This window comes from Macrobrachium rosenbergii, chromosome 4 (assembly GCF_040412425.1).
Source record: "Macrobrachium rosenbergii isolate ZJJX-2024 chromosome 4, ASM4041242v1, whole genome shotgun sequence".
In the NCBI taxonomy this organism is placed as follows: Eukaryota; Metazoa; Arthropoda; class Malacostraca; order Decapoda; family Palaemonidae; genus Macrobrachium; species Macrobrachium rosenbergii.
In genome coordinates this window covers 44,943,394-44,970,123 of record NC_089744.1, presented here as the reverse complement: position 1 = coordinate 44,970,123, position 26,730 = coordinate 44,943,394, and the positions used below count along the sequence as shown (strand labels likewise).

Below are 26,730 nucleotides of genomic sequence, written 5' to 3'. Positions count from 1 at the left end.
TTGGGGTAGCCTAACTTTCTTGTTTACGAAACATAGCAGTGATTGTAGTTCCCAATCTTGCTTGACTTGAGTGTTGTTGGTAACTAAAGGCCAGTATATTTCCTTTATAGTGTTTTATAATCAAACTAAAAGGTTTTATGATATCGATAGTTCCCCAGCTATCCTTAATATCAGGGTTCTTTTTAATTTTAAACGAATACATTCATGCAGATCTACTTCCAATGGGTATTACTCCTCTGATAGTGACGTCACAGGTGTTGAGCAGTTGTTGTGATGTTTTTATTTTTCCTGAGGGAATACAGAAGTATTTTTTTTGTAATGGTGAGCTTTGCCAAACATTTAAAAATCTTTGAGGATATTGATTTTATACATTTTTATAATGATAATTCCAATAATTATTGATTTCATTTATGTACCAACTAATGTAGCCTCTACCCAAGGCTACATTACCTTTACCTTTTGCTTGGAAATAGACTGGGTAATCATAGTTTATGAAATGTGTAGAAATATACAATATGGATATCCATTTAGTATTGGGTTAATTGAGTAGAGAAACATTGGTGAGTAAATCCTTGAAGGCAGCGTTATTGTAGTGCAGTAATTGTGAATTAATATTTTAATGCATTACTACTATTTTATGGTGCAAGGGCGACAAATCGCACCTCTCCTTTCTTGTGTTTCTCCCTTCAGATGTACATTAATCACGTCATGTATATTACCTGTCTTTATTTCAGATTCTTTTTGTACCTCATCATATGCATCATTATACGGCCTTTCCGCCAATATGTATATCTACCTTTTATATGCCATGTAACGAATATTGTACGTATTTTCATGCTTGTCAGAGAACTCAAATTCTGTATGGAAGCAGCAGCGGGCCTCAGGTCGCCCGTTACCTTTCCGTCTGCTCTTTGTTTTATAAATACCTGTCGAGAATAATAAAGACTCGGTCTCTCTTTTGACATTTCTCTTGAACCTCACAATGGATATGACCCATTGACCATGTTTCCTTACATCATACTATGGACATGTACTTGTGGCCATGTAGACCTGTGTTAATTTGAGGTGTTTGCATCCTATTCAGTGATGTAGGTAGCTAAACTAGGCAGTTTTTATTAAACACTTGTTCCTTTTATCACTACTGGGCTACTATTATGAAGGACTTACACATTACTGTACCTACAACAAATTGCGCAGTCTGCTTTTCGCCTGTGGAAATAGCTCATAACTACCAGCCCACAAGCACTATTGTGGCCGAGACCAACTATAAGAGAATTCTTTGTAATTGGTTGGTTTGTCTTATGCATCCCTGTGGGGACCATGAGAGTGTAACCCCTTCAAGGACTCACAGCGGCTACCAAAAATAAGTTTTTCTTATGTCAAAACCTGTTATATAGGTACAGCTGTATTGTACTTTTGCTTTATATTACCATTTGGAAGCTAAGGTTATAACTGAGAGTCATCAGTAGCCATGTAAGGCTCGAGTCTTCTTTTCTAATAAGAATCCCACACTATGTGATCCATATGTTATGGGCTGCTCCAGGAACAAGAGCCCATGCCAGCACTAGGCTGACTTAATCTCAAACATGTGATCCTCATCACTCAATAAGTGATGTTGATTAGTTTCAGATTTATAATTATATAATAGATAGATGGAAAGAATTGGAGGTGCCCAGAAGCAAAACAAAGCCAAGCACCATAAAAAAAAAAAAAAATGCATTCAGTTTTGCAAACTTTAGACAGTAATAATTCTTATTTTTCGCTAGTTATTTTTCACATGAAAACTTATTAAAAGAGAGTTGACATGCACCAAACCAAATGTTGGTTTATGCAAAGCAGGTTTTTTTTTTTTTTTTTAGAAATTAAAAACTATTGCAGATAATTAGAAACGAAAACTTTTTTTTCCTCTTGAAAGTTAATGTTTGTCTGGACGACATCTTACCTTAATAAATGAAAGCTTATCAATAATGGTTATTAAGCAAAAAACAAATTTTTGAAAAGAAAATATATAAAAGATACAAGTTTAAAAACAAGCATCAAAAGCTATGCAAATTTTGACCAGCAGTAGTTTTATTTTTTTCCTTTTTAAGAAATAATAAAGTGTATTCAGAGGGATTCATCATGAACCAGACCTAACTTGTATGTCATCATGAAAATATTGCTCAAGTTGAATAAGAAAAGTTTGTAAAAGATGTCAGAGGTTTGACAAAATGTGAAAAGGTATAACTTACATATGTTAGGAAACTAATTTCATTTCCAAGTTATAGGTTTTTTTAAAGGAGGATTATAATACTGGAAACAGGAATTATTATTAAAGAAAAAACATCCTATGGAAGATGAAAGGTGTAAAAAAGTTTTGCAAACCTTGAACAGTAATAACCTTGTATTTTATGTATGTTAGAAAGCTAATTTTTGGTTCAATTGAGAGCTTAATAAAAGATGCTTAATGTGCAATAAACAGAACAGTAGTTTTTAAGACAGTTTTTGGAAGATAAAAAAATCATTGAGGAAAATGAATTCAACAAATGTGATGCTAACTGTGAACGGCTAATTCTTTATTTCAGAGGATAACTTATTAAAAGATGCATGTTGTACAATAATCAGGGAGTAGTTTTGAAAAACTTGATGGAAGTACAGTAAAGAGATATTACCAAAAAAATATTTGCATTGAATGGTTTGAAAACTTTGAGCATCAACAGTTATATTATTTTCAGTCAGATTGCTGTCTTTTTTTTTTTTTATGACTTCATCATGCACTAAACCTAACTCTTACTACATTTTTATGATGATTAAAATAAATATTATGGTAAACATGTCATAACTACAATTCTATGCTCCAAGGCTACCTATTTTACAAATACTGTACAGGAAAGCTTATCAAAAGACACATATTAGGTAGTTAACACTAATTTGCTTGAAAAGAAAATATTTTTAGTAAAAACTATGTTATGTCATGTTATAAAAACCTAAAACTTCAACACAACCCCAGTAATTACAGCAACAAAAAATAAAAGAATTACAGTTATTCTTCAATTATCCAGATCGACATTATCTGAAACCCAGCCTTCCAACACACCCAGACCAGGGACCAAGGTCCCAAAGAAATATGATATGTGTATATAAATTTTAAAAATTTGAAAAAACCACTCTCTGATGGTTGTCAGTGCTGTGCGGCCTCAGGAATATGTTGGTAACACTGCTGAGAAAGGGTTCTGGGTGGGTGGGGGAGGCCTTGAAAATTTTCCAAGGTAAGGGGGTGTGTCAGATGGCTGGGCGCCATGGGAGAGCAGGGGCAGTAAGGCTGTGTAGAGGAACACTCAGAGAATGGGTTGGTTTGGAAGGTGGGTGGAGCTGGGGAGCAGTTTCCCTGGCTGGGAAGGGGTGTGGATGCAGCGTTGGATGGATGACGAGGGTTAGGTAGATGTCTGACTTGCCAGAGGCTGTTTCATGTTGTTACGCATATGATTTTTAGTTTATATTTTATGCTGTTCTCATTTAAATTTTTACTGTATTTTCTCGTTTAAATTTTACAACCCAAAAGATAAACACAATCGTGTGCATAGGGTACAAGAGAGAGAGAGAGAACAATTGAGATGAAGTATCAAAAGTAGTAAAATATTCTTTTGTGTACTGTTATGATGTGTTTTAATGAAACACTATACAATAAATCAAGCAGAGCAAAATAGAAAAATGGCAAACGTGATACCATGCTGAGAAACACATATTTTGTAGAGATGGTAACATCAACAATAATGAAATGCCACTGTAGGTGGAAACACACGCAGACGTACAAGTAAAGCTTCTGTGATATTATGGGTGAAATGAAAAATCAATTCAAGTACCATAGAAAATGATCAACTACTTTTTAGTAGTGTTCTTAAAATGAATTTTCTCTGAACACTCATCATTGAGAAATGCGATATTCACTAAAGATGTAAACAGGGTGCTGTAATTCCAGTAATATAGTTGTTTCTTTTAGCAACTAAAAAATGATTCTCCTAATTCTTTTGCTGGAAGGCTCAATCAGCTGATTCTGAGAACATAAATATTAATCATTGCAAACAGCAGACAATTGGTTTATACGGTACATATAATGGTGATATAATATGGTCATGACAATATGAATGTATTCAGTGAGTAAAATATCATTTTTGTTATCATTACCTTTATCTTAAATACCGTACAGCTGTAATAGCATATTGGACTTATGCAAATAGATACTGTGAATGTAACACCTGTTACAATATGGTAACTGATAAAGTTGCTGTATAAAAATTCATTAATAGTCATAAAACCAAGGTAGACTGTGGATAAACACAGACAGGCTACCTACCTACTAAATTGTGTCATTTACAAGAGAAAAAGATGTCTTTTTATTTACCAACAGTGGGACAAAACAATTATTGAAAGACAGTCCTTCATTTGTGTTTGATCTGCATAGACTATTTGATACAAGCTCATCTTTCATATGCTTGTATTGTTTTGTTATCTATATAAACTGGAATGTCTATGATCTATACAGTATAAGAAGGTGAGGGTTCTTTACATATACTGTACTGTAAAAAAGTATACCTTAGTTTAACCAGACCATATTTCCACAAATAAGATGACCTTTAAATCATAAAATTCACCCCTAAAACTTGGGGATTGCCTTATACTACCATTCTAAAAATCAAACCTTGAATTCTAAGTGGTGTTTATTGGTAGGCTAGCCTCAGCCTCAGTGCAATAACCACCGACATACATGAAAAGATTCATATTATGAAATCAACTTCTTCTTTGAAAGTGCTTTTTTCCCATTTGTATGGGGTAAGCACGATGCCCTCTTTTGAGGGACTTTGATTTGGCCTTGGGGTAGACTTTGCTGTCTTGATCGGCTGCCCTGCCTGTCATCGCTTAGGCCCCGGTAGTGTATATACATGTATTGTACCAGTCACCAGCGCCCTTTCTCCCAGCAGTGAGGAGACGTTGCACAGTTAGGTTGACAGTCAAGATGAGTGAGGTGTCTGTTATGTTTTTAGGAGATGTTGGAGTGGCTTTGTTTGTGTGTGTATTAGTCTGTAACACCTATTTGCTTTTTAAGCAAACCTATCCGTTGATTACATACACAATCCCGGGGTGTCTACACAGATAGTAAAGTGTCCGCCTCTCTGACCGGTCGGCTGCAGATTTGAACCTGTGCCACAGACCTCTATGAAGTCCAAAGCTGCTGCTCTAACCGACATGGCCATCGAGGCTCTATTCATATTATGAAATAAACTGATAATAAAGGTAATGAAACCCTTTTTACCTTATACATTATTGGCACATCTTCATAATAAATGCTCTGTTCAAGGAATAATTCCATATCAATGAAATAAACTTTTTATCTATGCGAGGCCAGCTGACAAAATGTACCATAAATATCGAGTTATGGTTGTGCTCACAGCAACCTTTATCTTTCGGTAACGTAGTGTAATTGTGGTAGTAATAACATTTAGGACAACATAATATTCAGTTTTCATTAAAAATTCAGGCTGTTTGTAACTGTTTAGAACAATTCAGTCATATGAATGATAATTATGTACAATAATTATCATACTTTATTGCATTGTTGTTAGGGGTTGCTTATGATTGGCAATGAAATGTAAACAAAACAATGTTTCCCTTTAGGCGACATGTGTAGGAAGAACATGATATATAATCAACTTTGTTATTTCGTTTAGCGAACACACTCGTTAACTCACGATCTCGCTCACCGTGTGACCCCTAAATTTTCACCCATAAAAAATGATTTTATCATGCAACTCGTGTATCATGCGAGTTCCTTTTTTAGGAGACCAGATTATTATGGACTAACCTCTTTTACTCCATCTCTTTATCCCATCTTCTGGTTAAATAAGTTAAAAAAGTAAAAGCGAATCATAAAAGTATTGTTAGTTACATTATACTCGTTGAGTAAACGAGTACAGCCATAAACAATGGAACGAGAAACAACTGGTTTGCTATGAACATGGTCTAGGCCGTGGCTATGAACAACCAAATCGGATAACAACAGCTGTTTTGCTTGCATTTCAACCATCGTACGATAGTAAACAATTACTGTAGTTATGTTACAAATGACGTTAAGTAGAATAGGACTGATATATATCTTACATTATATCCTTATTCACTATGGAGAAAAGATTATAAGGAAATATACAGTAATGCTAAATTTAAGCTGCAAGTTGAAGCTGAGAAAAAAAATATTGTTCAAGTGTTAATGACTATAAATTATTGTGCATCGGCAACATGGATGAAACTCCTAAACTTTGATATGCCATCAAACTCAACCATAAACAATATTGGAGAGAAAAGTATTTTAATCAAAACTGCTGAGCATGAAAGGACACATTTTACTGTTGTTTTAACATTTATTGCAAACGGGATGAAACCTTCCCCCATGGTTATCTTTAAACGGTAATTAAATTGATGCTGAAACAAAAATTCCCGGGAGGTATCGTTGTCCACGTTCATGAAAACCTAAACAGTGCAAATGGCACATGATCGCTATGTTTGTATTTTATAATACAATTAGTAATATGCGAATACATAAAATAATAATGGATACAGTGAAGTAAAGCATAACTTGTTAAAAGATCCATGGAAAAGATGCATACAGTATTCGCTATGTTTGCATTCTGTAATATGATACTAATATATGAATATTACATATGCTAATTTTATATTTCGTGCATGGTGCGACCCCCTGAAAATTAGCTTCAAAATTAGATCTTCAAAAGTTGCATGGTACGTGAGTATATACAGTATTTTGAATTTCTAAGGGTATAGTAAGTAAAACAGTACAGTATTTGTAATAACATCATCTTTACATAACCAATATTTTGTAAGATACCAGTTGTTGCAAATGCTAGCCTGTACACAGATGATTTTGTAATTTTGCAGTCATCTTGTACTACAGATATGAGATAAATTCATGAAAAGTTGTCATAATTTTTTACCTCGTCTTATTTAAAGGTAACCATATACGTGAAAATATGTGGTATATAAGCATTCAGATGTACTACTGAAGAAATAGTTAGTATCTTTATCACAGTAAGCCTATGGTATTGGAAACATTTATTAAATCTGGCCACAAAGTAGCTATGAATATGCCACATCTACCTACAACCTACCTTATTAAGGGACAGATGGAATGGAATAGATTATAGGTATATCACTCTGTATTAATTTCAGTTCATGCCAAAGCTAAATACTGAATACATAAAGACATACATACCCATGCGCACACACACACACACACACATATATAATATATATATATATATATATATATATATATATATATACATACTGTATATATACATGATTTTTTTTATATTGCACAGAAACCTGTCTTCCATTATATCGGACCTGTCTTGATCGTATGCCAAAATATAAATGCCAAAGAATAATGTTTGATCCCTCCTCTCTCCATGCCTCTTTTCATTTCCTGATACTGTATATATATACTGTACAGGCAGTCTCCAGTTTACGACGCGTGTTCCATTCTGACGCGGCGTCATAAGCTGAAAATCGTTATAAACCGAAATAATTGTCGAAAATCTTAAGTAAACCTTACTTTTAACCCTTTGAGTATTCTTTGGGTATCTTGAAAATGATGTAACCTGCATTTTTATTGAGTTTTTCATAAAAAGACCCTCCAAAATTTTACCATTTGGCTGTTTTAGAACCACAGAGAGAGGGAGAGAGAAAGAGACTGCCTCACCGCTTATCTACCAGAAAAAGACTTGGAATTTCACAGAACTACAGTGCTCCCCCATTTTTACTTTAAGTATTGTCCTACATCAAATATAGCTTAAATTATTGTCCTAAGTATTGTCCTACATCAAATATAGCTTAAATTATTGTCCTAAGTATTGTCCTACATCAAATATAGCTTAAATTATTGTCCTATTACTACTGTATTAATCTTTGAAATTATATTATTATCATTTCAAAGTCATCTTAAACATTAATACCCTTTTCCAGCCAGACAGAGAGAGAGAGAATTACCACTACGACTTACATTCAGCCATTCTTGTGCTGGCACAGGCAAAAGAGAGAGAGAGAGGGGTTTATCTCTTTAATCTCTCGAGGAATGTTAATCCATTTCTCTTTACTGCGACTGACAAAATTTTTTTTTTTTTTTCTACCTTTACTATGCATTTTTAAAACATGAACGCATACACATACACACACACACACTCACACTCACACTCACAAACAGTGTGCATAGGCAAAGAGATTCAAATTAGCAGTATCTCTTCCTGAGAGAGTGAAGGGCTGAACTAAGTATCTATCTATCTATCCATTTCTCATTCTACCTTTTGGTGCAAGAGAGAGAAAGGAAGGGAGGGAGTAATTGATCTTCTACCCTTGGTCAGAAATGTCAAGTAATTTGACATATTCGACAGTTCCATCTCCCCCCATAGCTTCAAAGCTTTGGGCGAAAGACAGGGTGTGACATTATTTGAAATAATTTACTTAAAAAATGCATAAATGTTGTAATTACAGTATATTATTATTATTTAATCTTATTTATATTTGAAAATTAGCAGTTATTAGATAAGTCATTTATCATACAAATGTGGTTAGTCCTCACCATCTCCCACAAATCTGTTAAAAATTCTTGTGTCTTGTCCGTCATTCTCTCTCTCTCTCTCTCTCTCTCTCTCTCTCTCTCTCTCTCTCTCTCTCTCTCTCTCTCTCTCTCTCTCTCTCTCTCTCTCTCTCTCTCTCTCAAGCTCTTATCTTAGAGAGAGAGAAAAAGTTGTTATTGGCTACTCCTTCCAGCCAATTTCCTTTTAGTGTATGCAAAGCCTGTGAGGAACAAGCTTTGTGGTTGGTTAAAAATCCACCTTTCCTACCAATAGCATGTCATCAAGGAGGTTCGAGAGGGGGTTGGGCATTTGACTACAAGTTGTTATTGGCTATTGTCAGTCCTTCCAGCCAATAGCGTATTGTCATGGAGGCGGGGGTGGTTGCTACAAGCTCTGTTATTGGCTACTTTTAATCCCTTGAGCTGGTATTGTGTCGTCATGAAGCCTATGTCTGAGCAATAAAAAAATTGTAACAACCAATGATGGAATTTTAGTATATTTTTATGTTTGTTTACAGTAATCTATATTTCTTTGAAGGATATATGCAGTAGAGAGAGAGAGAGAGATATGGGCAGTTGGCCTTACTTAAATCTCAAGAGTGGAATTATTCAGGGGGGGAGAGAGAGAGACATGGGTGGTTGGCCTTACTTAAATCTCAAAAGTGAAATTATTCGTGAATTATTTAGGGAGAGAGAGATATGGGCATTTGACTTTACTTAAATCTCAAAAGAGTGAAATTGTGAATTATTCAAGGGGGGGAGAGGGAGGTAGTAGTATAGGCCTGATAACAGTCTTATAAATCTTCATTTTGAGCCTTAATGCCATTTTCTTGTCTAAAACAACTCCAGTTATTTCTCTGCATTTTTGCCGTGCTTCTTTCACTCTGTCTCACTGCTTTCTCAGTACCTCCCTCCTCTGTTATTATTGATCCCAAGTAGTTGAACTCGCTTTTCTGTTTAAGCACTGCACCATCTTCCACTTGAATGTTTACTTTGTCATGTCCTTCTTTACTAATCATTACCTCTATCTTTCCAATGTTCACTTTCAATCCTTTCCTTTCTAGGGCTCCTTTTCATGCTGAAAACCTTTCTTGCAGTTCTTCATCTGTGTCTGCTATAATGAATAAATCATCAACAAACATCAGTTCCCACAGTTCTTCGTTGTTCCTAAATTCTGATATCAAAGTGTCTATAACGACGAGGAACAAAAATGGACTCAGAGCTGATCCCAGATGGAGGCCAACCTCCACAGGGAATTCCTCAGTCTTCCCATATTTTGTCTTTACAGTGGTTTTTGCCCCCCTCATACATCATCTTCACTAACCTTACCAACTTCTCTGGTACTCCTTTCTTTCTCAAACACCAGTAGACTACTCTTCTTGGTAGCCTGTTATACCCCTTTTCGAGATTCACAAAACACATGTAAACTTTCCTGTTTCCTTCTAGATACTATTCTTGGACTTGTCTTACTATAGAAATAGCATCCACTGTATTCTTTCCATTCATAAACCCAAACTGCTGCTCGCGTATATCTATCAACTCTCTCAACCTTCCTCTTACTATTCGTTGGAATCTTGAATACATGCTCCAAAACTTTCATTCCTCTGTAGTTCCCACAGTTTAACGCATCTCCTTTTTGTTTATACATTTTAATCATCCAACTATCGTTCCAGTCACCTTGGCATCTCCCCTACATCCCAGATCTTTTCCAATCTTTGCTTAGATTTCCCAATGCTTTAGTCATTTCTATTGTTACCTCTGACTTTCCTGCAGCTTTATTTACTTTTCCTTTCTTTATAGCATTCTCGACTTCACTCTGATTTTTGCTATTGGTCCTTCTACTGGAGGAACATTTTCCAGTTCTTCACACTCATTCTCAGTGTATAATCGTTGTGGAAAATAGTCTTTCCAATCTTCTCTAGACTTCTTCCTCAATTAAGATATTTCCATTTTCATCTTGAATAATTCCTACCTTTCCTACATCTTGCCTGTCTTTTCTTCTCGCTTCTGCAATTCTGTAGATTATCTTTTCTTCGTTCAGTGTTCCGTTCAGTGTTCCCATCATTTCATACCACTCTCTCCTGGCTTCTCCCTTTCCAGTTGCTACCATTTTCTTTGTTTCCCTTTTTGTCTATCTATATGCCTCTCTTGTTTGGTACTTGTTATCTTCTTCCCACACTCTTCTGGCTATCTCTTTTCCTTCACAGCTGTTTGAACCTCTTGATTCCACCACCATGTTTCTTTATCCTCTTGCTGCTTACCACTTGTCCTCCCACACACCTCTGCTGTTGCTGGCACCACAGTCACTGTCCAATTGTCTCATATCTCTTCAGGTGATTCTGACATTCCATTTACATATCTCTCTTCTCTGGCTCTTTCCACTTTACTTCATTACTTTCTTGCCTTCTCCCCCTTCAGCTTCCAAGTTTTGATCCTCCTATTCCTGGGTGAGGCTTTTCTTTTCCTTATTGCTTTCAACATAAAATCTGCCACTACCAGTTTATGTTGGACTACAACAGATTCATTTGGAATAGCCTTACAATCCATATTGATTTTCTTGTCTTCTTTCCTAACCAAAACATAATCAACTTGTATCTCATTTTGTCCACTTGTATGTTACCAAATGACCTCTCCTTTTCTCAAACTGTGTATTCAAGACTACCAGATTTATAGCTTCTGCTAATCCTAATAATCTTTTGCCTTCCTGGTTTCTTCCAAAACCTCTTCCTCCATGTATTCCTTCAAAGCATTCATATTCCCAGATAACACTAATAGTTCACTTCTTGGAACTCTTTCTGTATATTATTCTAATTTTCCTCTGAATGCCACCATCTCCTCTTTACTACACCCTTGTTGAGGTGTGTATGCTGAGATATGCCATACTCTCTTATCTTTCACAAACTTTGAGCCCATGAACTGTCACGGATACGCTGGACCTTTGTGACATTCTCCTGCAGATCTGGATGGAGAATAATTCCTTCCCCATTTCTCCTTGTATTTTCCCCTGTGTAGTAAACTTTGTATCCTTCTCAAAGTTTTTCTTGCATTTTTCCCCTCCCATTTAGTCTCTTGTAAACATAGAATCGTAATTTTCCTTCTCTGCAGGACATTACCCAACTCTCTTCCCCTTTCCTGTGAGGCTACCAACATTCCAATTTCCAGTTATCATCTTTCCTTTCTTTTTCCAATCCTTTCTGATCATAAACTTCTTTAGCCGCAGTCATGACTTCTACGGTACCCTTTTCATATTTCTCGTTGCTGTCGGGGTACTGCAGTGAGAAATATGAAATATTATTGACTTGAGATTCACTATTTAGTTTTTGCCACTGTTTTCATACTTGGTTGGCTAGACCAGGCTGCAACTCTCCCCATTTATCTGGGCTTGAGACCGGCAGCAAGTTGGATTGGCTTATCCCCCCACTAGCTGGGTTGTCTGAGAACTTCTGATGGCAAGGAAATAAAGTTCGCTTAACTTATATAAAGTCTGGCAGCTAATTGAGTTGTAGTGGTTTTGCCTCTTCCAGTTGCTATTGGCTTCCTGTTGCTACTCGGCAAGTGTTATCAACAAGCAGTTAAAGGAAATTTTTACCTATATCCTGGAGAACTGCATTCTTCAGAATGTGAATACTCATCAGTTGTGAATACTGTGAATCACAGCAAGTGTTACACGAGTACTTTCTTGCACATCTACAAAACTTGTAGGTATCGACATAAGTGCGTTGCACTGCTTGCTTCTTATGTTGGTGTTAGTATTGCTGTTACCCACCCTCACATTAACTGCCTTTGCATCTGATAACACTCAATGCTCCTGCAGTTATCAGAGCACTCTTTCCAACCTTGCCTTTAACCATACACGCACCAACCAGCACAGTCCATCCGTAAAGTATTTCTTTTGTGCTTTATGCTGATGTCAGCAGGCCTTCAGCTTGCTTTTGTGCTATTCCAAGTATTATCCAAACCTTGTATAGGGGCTTCCTCCACTTATTTAGCAGAAGCAGTAATAGCTCACGTGGATTCAGTTATAGAATCCAATGAGAAACTCCTTTGGGTTCACTTTCCACTACATTTCACATTTAGTTGACTGATCCTTTCTCCACAGGAGGTGAAACTTTGTTCCCACACCGCCTGAATTATTGGGGTATGTAATTTTGGCCATTAAGAGAGAACATTTTTGTTAGGATCTGGAAGAGATTCATTGAAGATCATGATTTCTTCAGAACAGGATTTCTTGTAATAAAGCCCTTACTGTGTTTGTGAGATATGCATATAAAAAGGCAAATGTAGTATCTTTGGGTTGCATTAGTGGCTGAAGTCAGGGCCTTAAGCCTGAAGAACATTCATAGGTTTCAAACTGAGACATGCTTCTGCTATGAATGCTATCCTCATGGACTTTGAGAAAGTGGAGTCAGTGGCTGCAGCAGATAAGCCAATGACAGTTTCACAGATTTTCCCCTTGCTAAATTCCAGGTGTGACCTTGTAGGTTGTTCACCACACTTCTGATAGGTCCTCCATGGTATAGGCATGTTTTCTTGGCTATGCAGAGGCCAGCAGTAGTTTTCACTTATGCAGAAAAAAAAAAGTATATCTTAGTTTAACCAGACCACTGAGCTGATTAACAGCTGTCCTAGGGCTGGCCCGAAGGATTAGATTTATTTTTATGTGGCTAAGAACCAATTGGTTACCTAGCAACGGGACCTACAGCTTATTGTGGAATCCGGACCACATTATAGCGAAAAATGAATTTCTATCACCAGAAACAAATTCCTCTTGTTCTTCACTGGCCGATCGGAGATTCGAACTCGCGACCAACAGAGTGGTAGCTGAGAACGGAACCCGCTCAAGTAGGCCCCAGGAAATGTATCCTAAAAGGAATGCTTTGAGGTTGGTAACCTGAGTAAAGGACCTCGGGTTTGTATGTTAGGAAAAATGCATTTTACTCTTAAAAATGCGATTTGTTCCTACACAAATACAAACCCTTGGTCCTTTACATATGGGGACTCAAGATTCGATGGGAGGAATCTGAGTGGAGGTCTCTGAATGACTGGAAATTCAACACACCTCATGTATACCTGGGGTAAGAGCCAGGAGGACATGGCCACTGGACTGTGAGCACCGTTATGAGAACTGTGGTGATATGGGCCAGTCTACTAGACCGTCCTTGCCGTGACGAGGTTACGGTATGTAAACGGTCACACAGCGAGGCGAAAGCCAGAGAGAGCCCTTCTCACCCACATTAGGGGTGAGTGGGAAACATCGGGGACTAAGGACCAACATAAGGAGTGGGTTTGGTAATTAGCCCACACCCCTTCCCCGCCTTGTAGGGGAAAGAGGAGACATTACATTTAATAAGTACCTGAAAGGTAACAAAGATAGGATACTCAAATAATGAAACTCACCTGCGTCAGATGTCCGGTTCAGCTTGTATGGCCTAACTCTCTACCTGAGGGAAGAAGGGTAGGATGGTAGGGGAGGAAGAAGGAGCCAGTCACTCACTTTTCACGCCCACTCAAGCATGTACAATAGACGAGACACAACTCTGTCCTCATGGGAGCTGGGTAAGTTACACAACTTGTTGAGCAGCCACCACTGGTCCCAAGGAGGTGTCTAAGGACCGACGGGTAACGTCCCTTAGGTAAAAAGAGGTGAATGTGGTCTGGTGCGACCACACCCCCGCCTTCAGTACCTGCTGAACCGACAGGTTCTTCCGGAATGCTAGAGAGGGTGCAATCCCCCTGATTTCATGAGCACGGGGGTGTAGAGGGCTGGTGACGTCCTCGCCAGCCGTCGCATACGCTTTTTTGATAACCTCACGAAGCCAGAAAGAGATCGTGTTCTTAGACACCTCCTTTTTGGGGGTCCCGGTGCTAATGAAGAGTCGGTGACACTCGGGCCTGAGGTGCCGTATTCTCTTCAGATAGCGCCGTAGCGCCTGTACAGGACAGAGCCGTAACTCGCCAGGGTCATTATCTACAAAGTCACTCAGGGATGGGATCGTGAAAGACACAAACCGATCGTCAGGGACCGCTGGGTTTTGAGTTTTCGCTACGAACTCCGGGACAAATTCAAGCGTTACCGATGCCCACCCCTTCTAGTGTTTAACTGAAAAGGAAAGTCCCTGCAATTCGCTAATCCTCTTCGCCAAAGCCAGGGCTAGAAGGAAGATGGTCTTGAGGGTCAGATCCCTGTCTGTGGCCTCTCGCAGTGGCTCGAAAGGGGCGCGAGTTAGGCTCCACAAAACGAGAGACATCCCACTCGGGGGACCTGAGCTGCCAGGTTGGGCAAGACCGTTTGAAGCTCTTCATCAGCAAGGATATTTCCAGGGATGATGAAATATTGATGCCTTAAGCTTCAGGACCAAGGCTAAAGCTGCCCTGTATCCTTTCATTGCTGAAACTGATAAGCGCTTCTCCCGACGAAGAAAGACGAGGAAATCCGCTAAGCATACACTTCAAGGTTGTCCCACGAGTGTTGGAATGTGTCTTCTGCAGCTATCCATGGGTCTGGTACAACAGAGAAGAAGGTCAGAAGCTTTCTGTTTTACTGGGTGGCGAACAGGTCGACTACTGGACGCCCCAGAGATTGAAGAGTGTCCGCCACAGTCTGATGAAGAGACCATTCGGACCCCACAATCTGATCCCGACAGCTGAGCGTGTCTGCCAGGACATTCCTCTTGCCTGGGATGTACCTGGCCGACAGTTCCACCAAGTGGGCGACTGCCCATTGATGCACCTGCAACATCAACCCGTGAAGAGCCCGGGAGACAAGACCCCCTTGCTTGTTGACGTATGCCACTACGGTCGTGTTGTCGCTCATCAATGCTACCAAGTGTCCCACCAAACGGTCCTGGAAGCACTGGAGACCCAAGAATGCTGCCTTCATCTCCAGGACGTTGATGTGAAGGTGCCGGTCATGATGGTCCCACACACCCGAAGTCAGCAACTCCTCCAGGTGAGCCCCCAACCCTCCTTCGATGCATCTGAGAAAAGAAGCAAGTCCCGGGGGCGAGAGGACAGAGGTGTCCCTATGCAAAGGTTTCCCATCCAACCACCAGGCGAGATCGTCCCTCACCTCCTGCGAGATGGGGACGAGAACTGACTGGGGCTCCTGAGACTGATCCCAGAAGTCCCTCAGTCTCCACTGGAGAGACCGAAGGTGGAGTCTCCTGTGCAGAACAAGTTTCTCCAGTGACGACAGGTGGCCGATCACAACTTGCCACTGTTGAGCAGACTGGTCCTGATGTGATAGGAACTGCCTCGCTACCTTCCTGAACGTGCTGATTCGAGCCTGAGAAGGAAAGACTCTGCTTGCTGCCGTGTCGATTAGCATGCCAAGGACTAGCCAATCGTTGAGATACCTCAGAAGACATATCCCGCGTGAATGAGCCCAAACCGAAATGAGGGTGAACATTCTCATGAACACATGCAGAGCGGTCGACAGACTGAAGCAGAGCACCTTGAATTGGTAGAACACTCTGTTAAGGGCAAAGCAAAGGTACCAACAAGACGACATATGAACTGGTACTTGGAAGTACGCGTCCATCAAGTTGACCGTCAGCATGAAGTCGTTCTCCCTGATGGCTGACAGTACCGTGTGTACTGATTCCATCGTGAACCGTGTCTGGCGAACGAAACGGTTCAGGGGAGAGAGATCGATCACTGGTCTCCAGCCGCTGGAGGCCTTCTCCGCGAGGAAGATTCTGCTGTAGAAGCCCGGGGACCGATCCTCAACGACTTCGATGGCGCCCTTGCTCAATATCGTTTCGACTTCCTGAAGAAGGGCCTGTTCTGCAGTGGGTCTTGGAGGTAAGACAGGAACTGGACCAGAGTGTCGGTGAGGGGAGGCGGTGACACGAAGGGTAGGGAATATCCCTCCTGGAGGACATCCACTACCCAGGTCTCCACTCCGTATGGCTGCCACGTTGCCCAATGGCTGGAAAGGCACCCCCCCCCCCACTGACGGCAGCATCTGAGGGGGCTCGCCGTCCCTAGTGAGCTCCTCCCCTCTTCTTCTTGCCCTTACCTTTCCTATTTGGGGGGGACAGGTTGACAAAAGGGACCCAGTGGTTCCTTCCGAGGAGGCGATGAAGAAGAGGGCTGGACTTCACCCCGAGCGACCGTCGAAGCACCAGACTTCTTCGGGGCTGGGGTGCTAGCCTAGTTCAGGGACTGGTTCCCAGGATGAGAGGGCTGTGTAACCCCTTTCGTTGCTGCCTGGTGGACAAGGCGGTCGCGTTCGTCAGCTTTCCTCTTGTCCACCACAGCATCCACCTCCCCCTTGGGAAAGAGAGAGGTGGAGTCCAGAATAGGTCCATTACGCAGCGACACTGCAGCTTCCGTACCTAGAGACCTGGCGATCCTGGATAGCACTGCATCCCTTCTCTTCAGTACCAGGTTTACTGTCTGGTGGGCTAGGAAGGAAGTAGCCTTACCCCCAGACTGGCAAAGACTCCTGAAGGTCAGATCCTCGCTCTGAGGAGACGAGGCTGCGATTCTCGACAACGCGAAGGCCCAGTTGTCAACCACCTTCAAAATTTGGGTCAAGAATTTTCTAGATACTTCCCTGATCTTGAGTCCATAGATCTGTCATTTATAGCAGATCCATTTAATATTGAGCCAGATTCTGTGCCAGACCCTGACCAAGATGAATACTTGGAAATGAAATTTGATTCTGGTATAAAGTGTTTGCAAAAAGAGCTCTCTCTACAGGAATTCTGGGCTCAGGTAAGTGCATCAAACCCTAGAATTGGTAAGCGTGTGCTAAAAACACTTTTACCTTTCTCCTCCACTCACTTATGTGAATCAGAGCACTGCCGTAGCAGAGCGAGTCTTCTTAGAGGGAGGGGGAGCCACCTTCCCCTTCCTAGCCCAATTGGACTTAGAAGAAGGCGGGGGGGAGGAAGAAGACGAAGATGAGGATGATGACAACAAGGAATAGTAGGAAGAAGATGAAGACGGACGACGAGCCCGTTTCTTCTTCTTCTTCTTCGTCTTATCAATCAGGGATAAGACTGCATCCCCCAGCATACCAATGACAGACCATACGTGGTTGACGGAAGCTGGGGTAGGAACTAAAGCGGGAGCAACAGGCCAAGGCTGATCTCGTTGGGAGCGTCTGCTGTCTGGAACGATCAATGCAGCAGGGAACGTCGGACGGTCTGGGATAGACATGGGTAACGGTGGAAGCGAGGCAGGAGGAGTGAGAGCGTAGCCGGGAGGTGGCAAAATGACTGAGCAGACCAGGCCGGCCAGCGTCGACACAGCGATGACAGGGGTAGGGACCGCACCATATGCATGATGCGTCCCCACCGAAGTCACTACGCTCCTCGGCAACACAACGGAAACAGTGGTGGTCATGAGAGCATCCACCATGTGGGTAGTAGGGGAGGGGGGCGGTACCCCTCCCCGCCCCACTGAGCTGATGTGCTTGAGAAGCGAGGACAAATCAGGATTGCCAACCATCCCAAGCGACTCCCTAGCCCGACTCAAACCTGGTACAGGTCCCAAACCTGAGGAAGAAGACAAAGGCGGGCAAGGTCCCCCCCCTAACCCAGGGATAAGGGACTCTGGGTGAGGGGGGGAACTGAGGGGTGTGCAGGCTAGGTCAACCGATCTTGCCTCCTCTGGGGCCGCAGATGCAGACACTGGGGACAGAGAGATTCCGTCAGGGGCAGTAAGGGGAGGACATCGGGACTCAGATAAGACTGAGAAGGATTAGCCAAAATAGGAGTCAAAGGGACCGAAGACAGCTCCTCCGACGCCTTGGATTCCTTCTGATTATATCTGGGTCTGTGCGAGTACCTATCCCACTGCTTGGGAGACCAGAGCCTACACTCATCACATGGTTCATCAACAGTACAATCAGGGGGATCCTTGCTCCCTTTACAATATTTTAAGCAAAGGGAGTGGGGATCTGAATCTGCTACAGTGGAAGGCGCCGCATTTTTTGTCCTTATCAGGACAAATCCGGCGCACGGCTTATCCAAGTCATGGTTTTGCAAGGGATCATCCATCTTACAAACACGCACAAATACACGGTAACAAGCCACAAGAAAAAACAGGAACAAACATACCATGAGCAGTTGAAGCTTTAGTAGCCAGGAGTTGAAACATAGAGCCGCAAAACACATCCGCTTCAAGCAAGGCCAGAAAAGTAAAGTGAATGCGTGAATCTGGGCGGTTGTTACTGTGGGTTCCCCACTGTTGCCAACCACATGCCCAGCTGGTAGTAATACCAACTCATGCCTTGTAAGTCTTTAGTGGCCTTGTTCAGCTTTCTCCGAAAATATCCCCATATGTAAATGACCAAGGGTTTGTATGTTAGGAAAAATGCATTTTACTCTTAAAAATGTGATTTTAGTTAAAACTAGGAGGCTGGTGGCTCTTGTTGGATGAATGTCTGTCCAGAAAATCTGGTTGGTAGCCAACTCTCACATAACAGGATCATCAAGAAGAGTGATATTCCACAAGGTCTATCCAGTTTGCCCTAGTCCATGTTGTTATTACAGTTATATACGTATCTGTTATAAAGTGACCAGTAGATTTTGTAAATATATTTGAGGCTAAAAGCAATAAAAATTATTTCCAACTTGGCTATGAGGCTGAGGATGGGTCTATTCCAGCTCTAGTAAATGTGCTTGAATTTGACAGATATTGCATGCATGAGAGACAAGACTTTCATCCTTCTTATGATCAGGTCAGTAACATGGCCTTGTTCTGATACTTAGGTTGCAGTTTGAACCCTGCTACAGACATGAATTTCTTCATGTTCTTGCACTTGGATCTCATGCTTTGTTGTGTAAAGTGTATCAAAAAAAGTAGAAAGAATTTAAGAAGTTAAGAGAACATTGTGGTTATTACAATCATTTACATATCTGTTAAAAAGTTACCAGTAGGTTTTATATATTTATTTGTCTTAAAAGTAATAAAAATTATTACCCTTGGCTATGATGATTAGGGTAGGTCTATTCCAGTCCTAATAAATTTATCTGAATTATACTTGTACAGTAATGTATGCATGAGGTTCAATAGACCGTTAATTGCTCATGTGGTCAGGTCAGTAACATGACCATTCTGATACTCCAGTTGGTTGGAATCCTGCTATGGTTGCTAGAATTTCATCATAGTTTTGCATTTGGATCTCAGGCTTTGTAGTGACAAGCATATCCAAAAGTATGAAGAATTCGTTGAAAAATGGTGTGATTTTCCTTTAGTATTCACTTAAAACAAAGTTAACCTATGAATTTTCTCCAGCTTCACCAGTCATTTTTTCACCTGACATTAAGTTGTTAGTGTCAAGGATTTTAAGCATTAATGAATTGATTTAAAAGTGAGTTATGACATGAGAAGTTTAGCCAAAATTAATGTAATGCTAATCCAAATTATATTGTAACTAACTACTTCCTCCTTGCTTTAAGTTCTGTTTTGTGGGAATCTATTACAGTTTTGTAAGTCTCCTTGATTTTAAACCTGGATACTTTGGGTTTATTATAGTGAAGTCTGGCCAAGGAACTAGAGCCCTAGTAAATAGTGCCATGGGAAACTGAGCAGTATCTGTTATTTTTAAACATTTGATGTATGTGCAGTTACAGATTTCAAGGTTTGCACACTAGTCGTACAATGCAGTTAACATAAAACTGAAAATGATGTAAGGTACATTATTATGAATTAGTTCAACTAGATTGCCAAGTCACGTTTCTGATTCATCATAGAACTTGCCAGATGTATTTGTTATTAAATGTAGCAAAATAAAATATAAGGTGGACTGTGAAGTAAGAGGAAACCAAAGTGAATGGATGAAATATAGGAGGCAGAGATTTGGAGCAGAAGAAATGCTGCTAAGTTCTTCATTACAGTATACAGTGTATCATTCAAGTTACTCTGTAATTAGTACTCACCTATGAGGAAGTACTATATAATGGTGATTAATTAATCCATGGTGACTGTTTTAATTGATCTGTTTGAAGAATTTGGTTTAGTGTTTTACTCAACATATGTTTGAAATCAAAGCTGTAATATTCCCTAGACATTACGTAGAAAATTTGCTTCATAGTTAAACTTTTAATGCTATTTTTTCATTCTGGAATTTATTTCAGGGAGAATATGAAACACCAGTTGGAAATCTGTGAAAAAGAGAAGGAGGAAATATTAGAAAAGTCTGCTGATAAAGAATCATCATTAAAGAACAGCGTGGAAGAACTTGAAAAACAGATAGAAAGAGAAAAGTAAGATCAGAATATTTTTCTTATGGTCTTTAGTTTTTAACTCCAGTAAGTCACATAATGACATTAGTTACCATCTCTTACTTTATTATTGATTTTAATGCAAGGTGAGCTATGAATATTATGGAAGGTCTTGCATCATTGTGGTATCCCTGCAAATTTCAAAGCTGCTTGATAGTATCCATTAACAAAGCAGATATATAGTAAATGTTGATGGGTTTTTATTAAGTGAATTTGTAGCATATCATGGAGTTTTCCAAGGGAATATTATGTCACCTCTGCTGCTTGACCTTCTGATGGATTTTATGATGAAAAAAATTGTTGTTTGAAATGAAAGAGAAGGATAAAATTAGCAGTAATAGAACTAGAAGAACTTGGAATGTGCAAGACACCACAGTATTTACAAGCTTGCTTGACAGCATGCACCTTATTTCTTTTTCATATACTGTATATCTAGATAGACAGAAGTTGAGCTAAATCTAAAACAAAATTAGCAAGAACATACATATGTTTAAAAGAATGGAATAATACTAGATAGAGAAGGATTAATGAAGTTGAGGCTTTCAAATAGTCAGGAACAGTACTGTAATATCAAACACAGTTTCTTGTAAGTCAGAATTTAGAAAGAGATTAAAATAAATTGTGAATTAAAAAATGGTCAGGCTGCTTAAGACTTGAAAATCAAGTACAGTATTCTTTCCCTATATAATCTGTAATAATTCATCCAAGACCCTTGTGGATATTCAAAATTTGTGGAAGTGGTACAGAAACACTTTATGGCAATTTTCATAACCTTTTTCTTGTTTTGTCACTACACAGGACCATATATTTTGAAACAAATACACTGAATAGCACTGCATACTAAGTAAAAACCAAACTGTAGCATACTGTAAATAAAACTATGAACAGTTTTAACACTCAATCTATGCCACGTGAAGAGTTTCCCACGCTTCGCCGACAGTTTGTCACCACCTGTGTGACACCTGCATCACATCTGGCTCGCGGACCATGATTTCCACGGCATGCTCCCTAGCAACAGATAAAGCCAGCAGGATGGCACCACTTCCGTGACACACCTCCTCTTCTCCTTGGGTTTTAGTGGCTTTGGCAAAGAGCCCCTTCTATTGAGTTCCTGCTATGGCACTGACTGAAGTTTCCTTAACTATTGTCCAGTGGGTCCTCACCATCACAGCATGGTTTTGAGCAATAAAGAGCCAGGTGGGAAAAGAGGAGACAGTTTCTGCCCTTGCCCTTTTTGGGCTGATACGTAAAAAGATGTTCAAGAAAACCTATGTGACAAGGGGCTTGAAATGCTTAGTAGACCTACTTGATTATTTCTTTGATTGAGATGATATATGTAGTAGAGTACTCCCTTGTACAAATCAGGATCTTAAATATACATATCCATTGCTTAAGTCATTCTTCTGTTATTTTATATGTTGTCCATTGTCTCAACAGGTAAAACGTATTGCAGATAAAAGAATTACTAATAACAAAACAGAACTCTAGGGGCAGAATCAAGGGACTTTACGTCTACCTGTTAACCCATACATCTCTTTCCTGAGATATAAAGGTCGTTTACTTATAAACTCATACCCTTCTAAATCAGTTTTTTTATGATTTTTTGGAAATAGGCTGACTTTGGAGAGCTAAAGCATTTTTTAATGATGCTACTAAATCCTATGGAGCACTGTTTACTTGTGGAAATTTCATTAGAATTACTATTCTTGGTTCTTTATAAAGTCTTTGTTCTAGATGTACTGTACCCTTTTATTGTCTGATATTTCCATCTTTTACATTCAGAAAAATTTCCTGATTTGTACCACAGTAGGTGAGTTAAACTATCTTCTGTAACAAATTAGCCTTAAAGCATGTTCATGCTAGAAACCTGTTGGCACCATTGTATCAGAGGTAAAATAAAAATTTTTTATATTTTATAACCAATGTAACTAAATGATTAGCTTTATGTCATTATCTGTCATTAACCAAGAATTTTTAATTGGATATGAATGCTGTCATAATATTCATTTGTTGCTTTTTGCAGGAAAAGTTTGGCAGCTTTACAAACTAAGTATGAAAATGTGGTTGAAGAGCTGAAATGTTTGAAATCTCTTTCAAAGGATCAAAAGGATGATGTAAGTTAAAATACTGAGTAATTATATTTGATGTTAGTTTCACAGAACCCAGTGCTCTTTTGTAGCACATGCCTGAGGGAAACAAGAAAAACTGAAATCGAATTAGGGTGCACTGAGCATAAAGGAAGTAAGGTTACAGGTTAGGAGAGCAGAAGCAAGAAGAGAATTCCAAAGCTTGTCAGTTAGAGGGTGTAATTGGTGTGATATGCCTACTTGAGAAGTTTAAGAGTTCTCAAAAGTTCAACAAGACTGCAGCAAAAATGGTACCTATAAAAATCTTATTAGCCACCTGTAGGGGGAGATTAAATGAAAGTGAGATCATTGATCAAAATAACTAACTGTGGAGGAGGGAAACAAAAGCAGTGACCCTCTGAACCTGAGAAAAGTGCTTCAGACATGGACAGATTAGTCAAACTTTAATAGTTTTCATGTAGAATAGAATTTGCAGCAAATAGACTAAACATCTAGTTTTTAAAGGCAGATTAAGCCAATTAAATAGTGAGATTCTCCAAGACAATCCACAAGTAATTTGGATGCACAAAATATTAATTTAGAGTGAAAGGTTCAGTTAACTTTTGGTGAAAATATATAAAGAATTAGATGGGAAAAGACAGGAAAAAGAAACTGCCTGGGAGGCAATGAGTGTGACAGTCATGGAATCACCTTTTAAATAATTTAACAAAAGTTAATAAATTAGGATAAGGCAACTCAGAATTGAGTGTGATCAGCAGATGAGGCTGGATGGTGCATGAAGAAATATAGAAGGTTGAATTATCAAAAGCTTGAATAGAAGAGGTATACTAGAGAAGGTTTAACAGTATAAAAGAGGAATAGATGAAACTACAAAATGCTTAGGAACACCACTAGAGTTGAAAAGTGGATGCAATATTGAGTGGACAGCAACACTTGTTGACACTGGATAAAAAGCGAAAAGTAGGAGTTTGGCGAAGATAAGAATGAAGGTTTAAGCAGAAAGACTGGCAAAAGAGGCATTTGCCAGATTATCAGATGTCTTGAATTTTTTCAAGAGTGATGACAAATGATTCAGAGAGAGTATGAACCACTACATCTTGTTGGTTGTGTGGATGTTTAAGAAAGTGAAGTTTGAGTATGGTATTGAGTGCTTCAGCATTAGCTGGAGTTAAGGCAATAGGACATAAATCTGAGATTAAATGATGTCAAAGCTTAGGATCAGGTTTCATACAAACTTCTTGAGTAAAAACCAGGAATGACTACGTGTTAACTGCCTGGTTCGAAGGGCAGTCTTTATATTAAAGTTTCTGTTTCAAGAACAGAATTTTAGCATCTCGCCTTTCTTGGAATGTTACTGGTAGTCAGGGGCTTACCTTGGGTCAGCAGATCCCTTCTCTGTTTGTCATAAGCTTCTCTCTAAACCTATCATTATGCAAAGGCCTACTGGAATGAGACACTGATTTTGAAAACTAGGCTTTATTAACCAAATTTAACAAAAGTAGCTCAGCAAAGACTACGGTTATGAAATGGAGCAATCCACACCCTCTATTGATAGAAGACCCAACTAGAGAACATACTGATTCGCAAGCCAAAATAGTCATTGTTTTATGCCAAACAATTATAGTGATTAATACCCTGGTCAACAAACAAAGTAATAAAGTCATACAGACCACAATAAATGTTATATCGTAATGTAAGAGTCAAATACACCACTTCCGTATCCATTGCCCTCCAGGACAATGTTTGAAATTCCTGTAGAAGAAACATATCATATATTAAAACCTGAAATTAATATGCATAATCAAAACAGAAAAATGGGAAAGTTCATTATGTAGCCATCAATCACGTTCACTGCAGCACTATGTAAAGTCTGGAAAAAAATGTGTTCATGAGTTATGGTACTCGCTCCTTATGTCCTTAAATAACGAGTCTTCATACTGGTGTGCTCTTTGCTCACTACACACCAAGTTAACAACACATCTTCGCAATTATAGTTCACAGCAGTTTTTCCTCAAGGGACTCATTGTTCCTCTCGTTATATTTCATGGGAAATCATACATACATTTCCGGTGCATCGGTTCAATGAATGATCACATTGTATCTATGCGCTTAAAACATATTCGTCAGACATTCTTCGCCACCGGCATCATCGTCTACCAGCGGAAGCACCCTGCCAGATCATCATCTGACTTTTCCATAGGTCGCCTTCGTGATTGTTACAGGAGATTGGTCCACTTACAACTGGACGTCCTTGTCCAGTTGCGATAACTGTCCCGTCAAAAGTTCAGCAGGGGCCAACTCCAAAATCATTTCAAAACTTATGCACTAGATCCGAAAATTATGTCTCGTAACACAGGTGTTATTCCAAAATCAGTTCTTTTATGAAACGCAACACTTGAATTCTTGCATTCTTGATGATCCAACTACACTGAACGGCCTGTGACTGCGCAAGCCCATGGTTTCCTTTGCATCCTAACTTCCTGGTGATCCAACTATGCTGAATGGCTTGCGACTGCACAAGCCCATGTTGAATGCGGTGCTCGCGAATCCTTTCCACTAAACAGATGTCTCCCAGCAACGACGATTTGTAGATGTCCTGCCCGACATCTCTCCAAAACCCTGGATCTCCTCATAAAAGCGCAGGCATAGCAACCTGTAGGCGTATCGTAGCCGGCTCCCATATCTAACTTGTATAAGTTGAGGCTCATAGAAGACATTCCGAACAGCTCTGCTGCGAGGAAGTGGTGTCTCACGTAAGTCAGTTATATCGACAGTCAACCCAAAAAGTAACTACAGTAGTCTATTCTCTATGCCATATTATTACTGAACTATTAGAACTGGAACTTCCACAATCAACCCACTATCAGGTACACTAAGATATTATTCCTAAAAATTCTACCCAGTAAAAAACAACTACCTGAGAAACCTACCAATATACTCAATTCATTAAGGGCAATCCTAAACATCTGAGAGGTAACATATCTTGTATTGTCGTCAAAGTTTTAACCTGGTTAGCAAATACCGTCAAAACCTGCTCAGTACTTCAGCAAAATAGCATTTGACGTACTGGCAATTGCTCCTATGATCATAACTACAATTGGCCAATGGCACAGCCCTCTTAATCAAGAAGAGAACTGAAAAATCCAAATACCCAAACTTAGAAGTCATATTAAAGTCTTTCTAATTCTATCTAAGCCCCACTGATTTATCCAAACCTATAAGAGATCAGACAAATTCCGTCCGATATATCAGTTACCCCCCCAAAACAAAATCCTATGCAACAAACCCTTATTCTGTAACTCCATATTAAAAAAAATATTGCGTCAGACGGCAACTATATATCGTAATATTCTTACATAGTAACACACGGGCCTAACCTCACTATGAAATTAGCCCATGTCCCGACTCACAAAGTCATGTGAATGCTAACCATTAACTCAAAACAACAAATTACTATTACCAAATGCAGACAATGAAGTCCCTAACTGCAGGTGCGATCCAAAAAACAAAAGAGAAATTCATATATCTATGAAACTCTACGGTATTCAGCACATAATTTTAACTAAGTAATGCCACACATAAGAGCAAAAACTGAACTCAGACTATTAAAGATTTGTATAACTCAAGGACTAATGTTCTCCCTAGTTAAAGAAAACTACAAGTCACGCCCTTTTAAAACCCATAAAAAAAAAAAAAAAAAAGTAAACAAAATGATCATAACTAAATCACAACCCAGGAATTAACCCATACAGTTCTCATTAACCCGTCTTTTTAATCTTAGATA

General features: G+C 39.5%; 1 protein-coding gene across 1 annotated transcript in view; it reads left to right on the top strand.

Annotated features, from left to right (window-relative positions):
- Window positions 1-26,730, top strand: part of LOC136833711 (synaptonemal complex protein 1-like) — a 378,221-nt gene that overhangs the window by 215,461 nt on the left and 136,030 nt on the right. Inside the window, exons 13-14 of the mRNA XM_067095919.1 lie at window positions 20,713-20,841; window positions 22,883-22,973. Coding sequence (XP_066952020.1) covers window positions 20,713-20,841; window positions 22,883-22,973 — 220 coding nt within the window. The remainder of the gene's footprint in view (window positions 1-20,712; window positions 20,842-22,882; window positions 22,974-26,730) is intronic.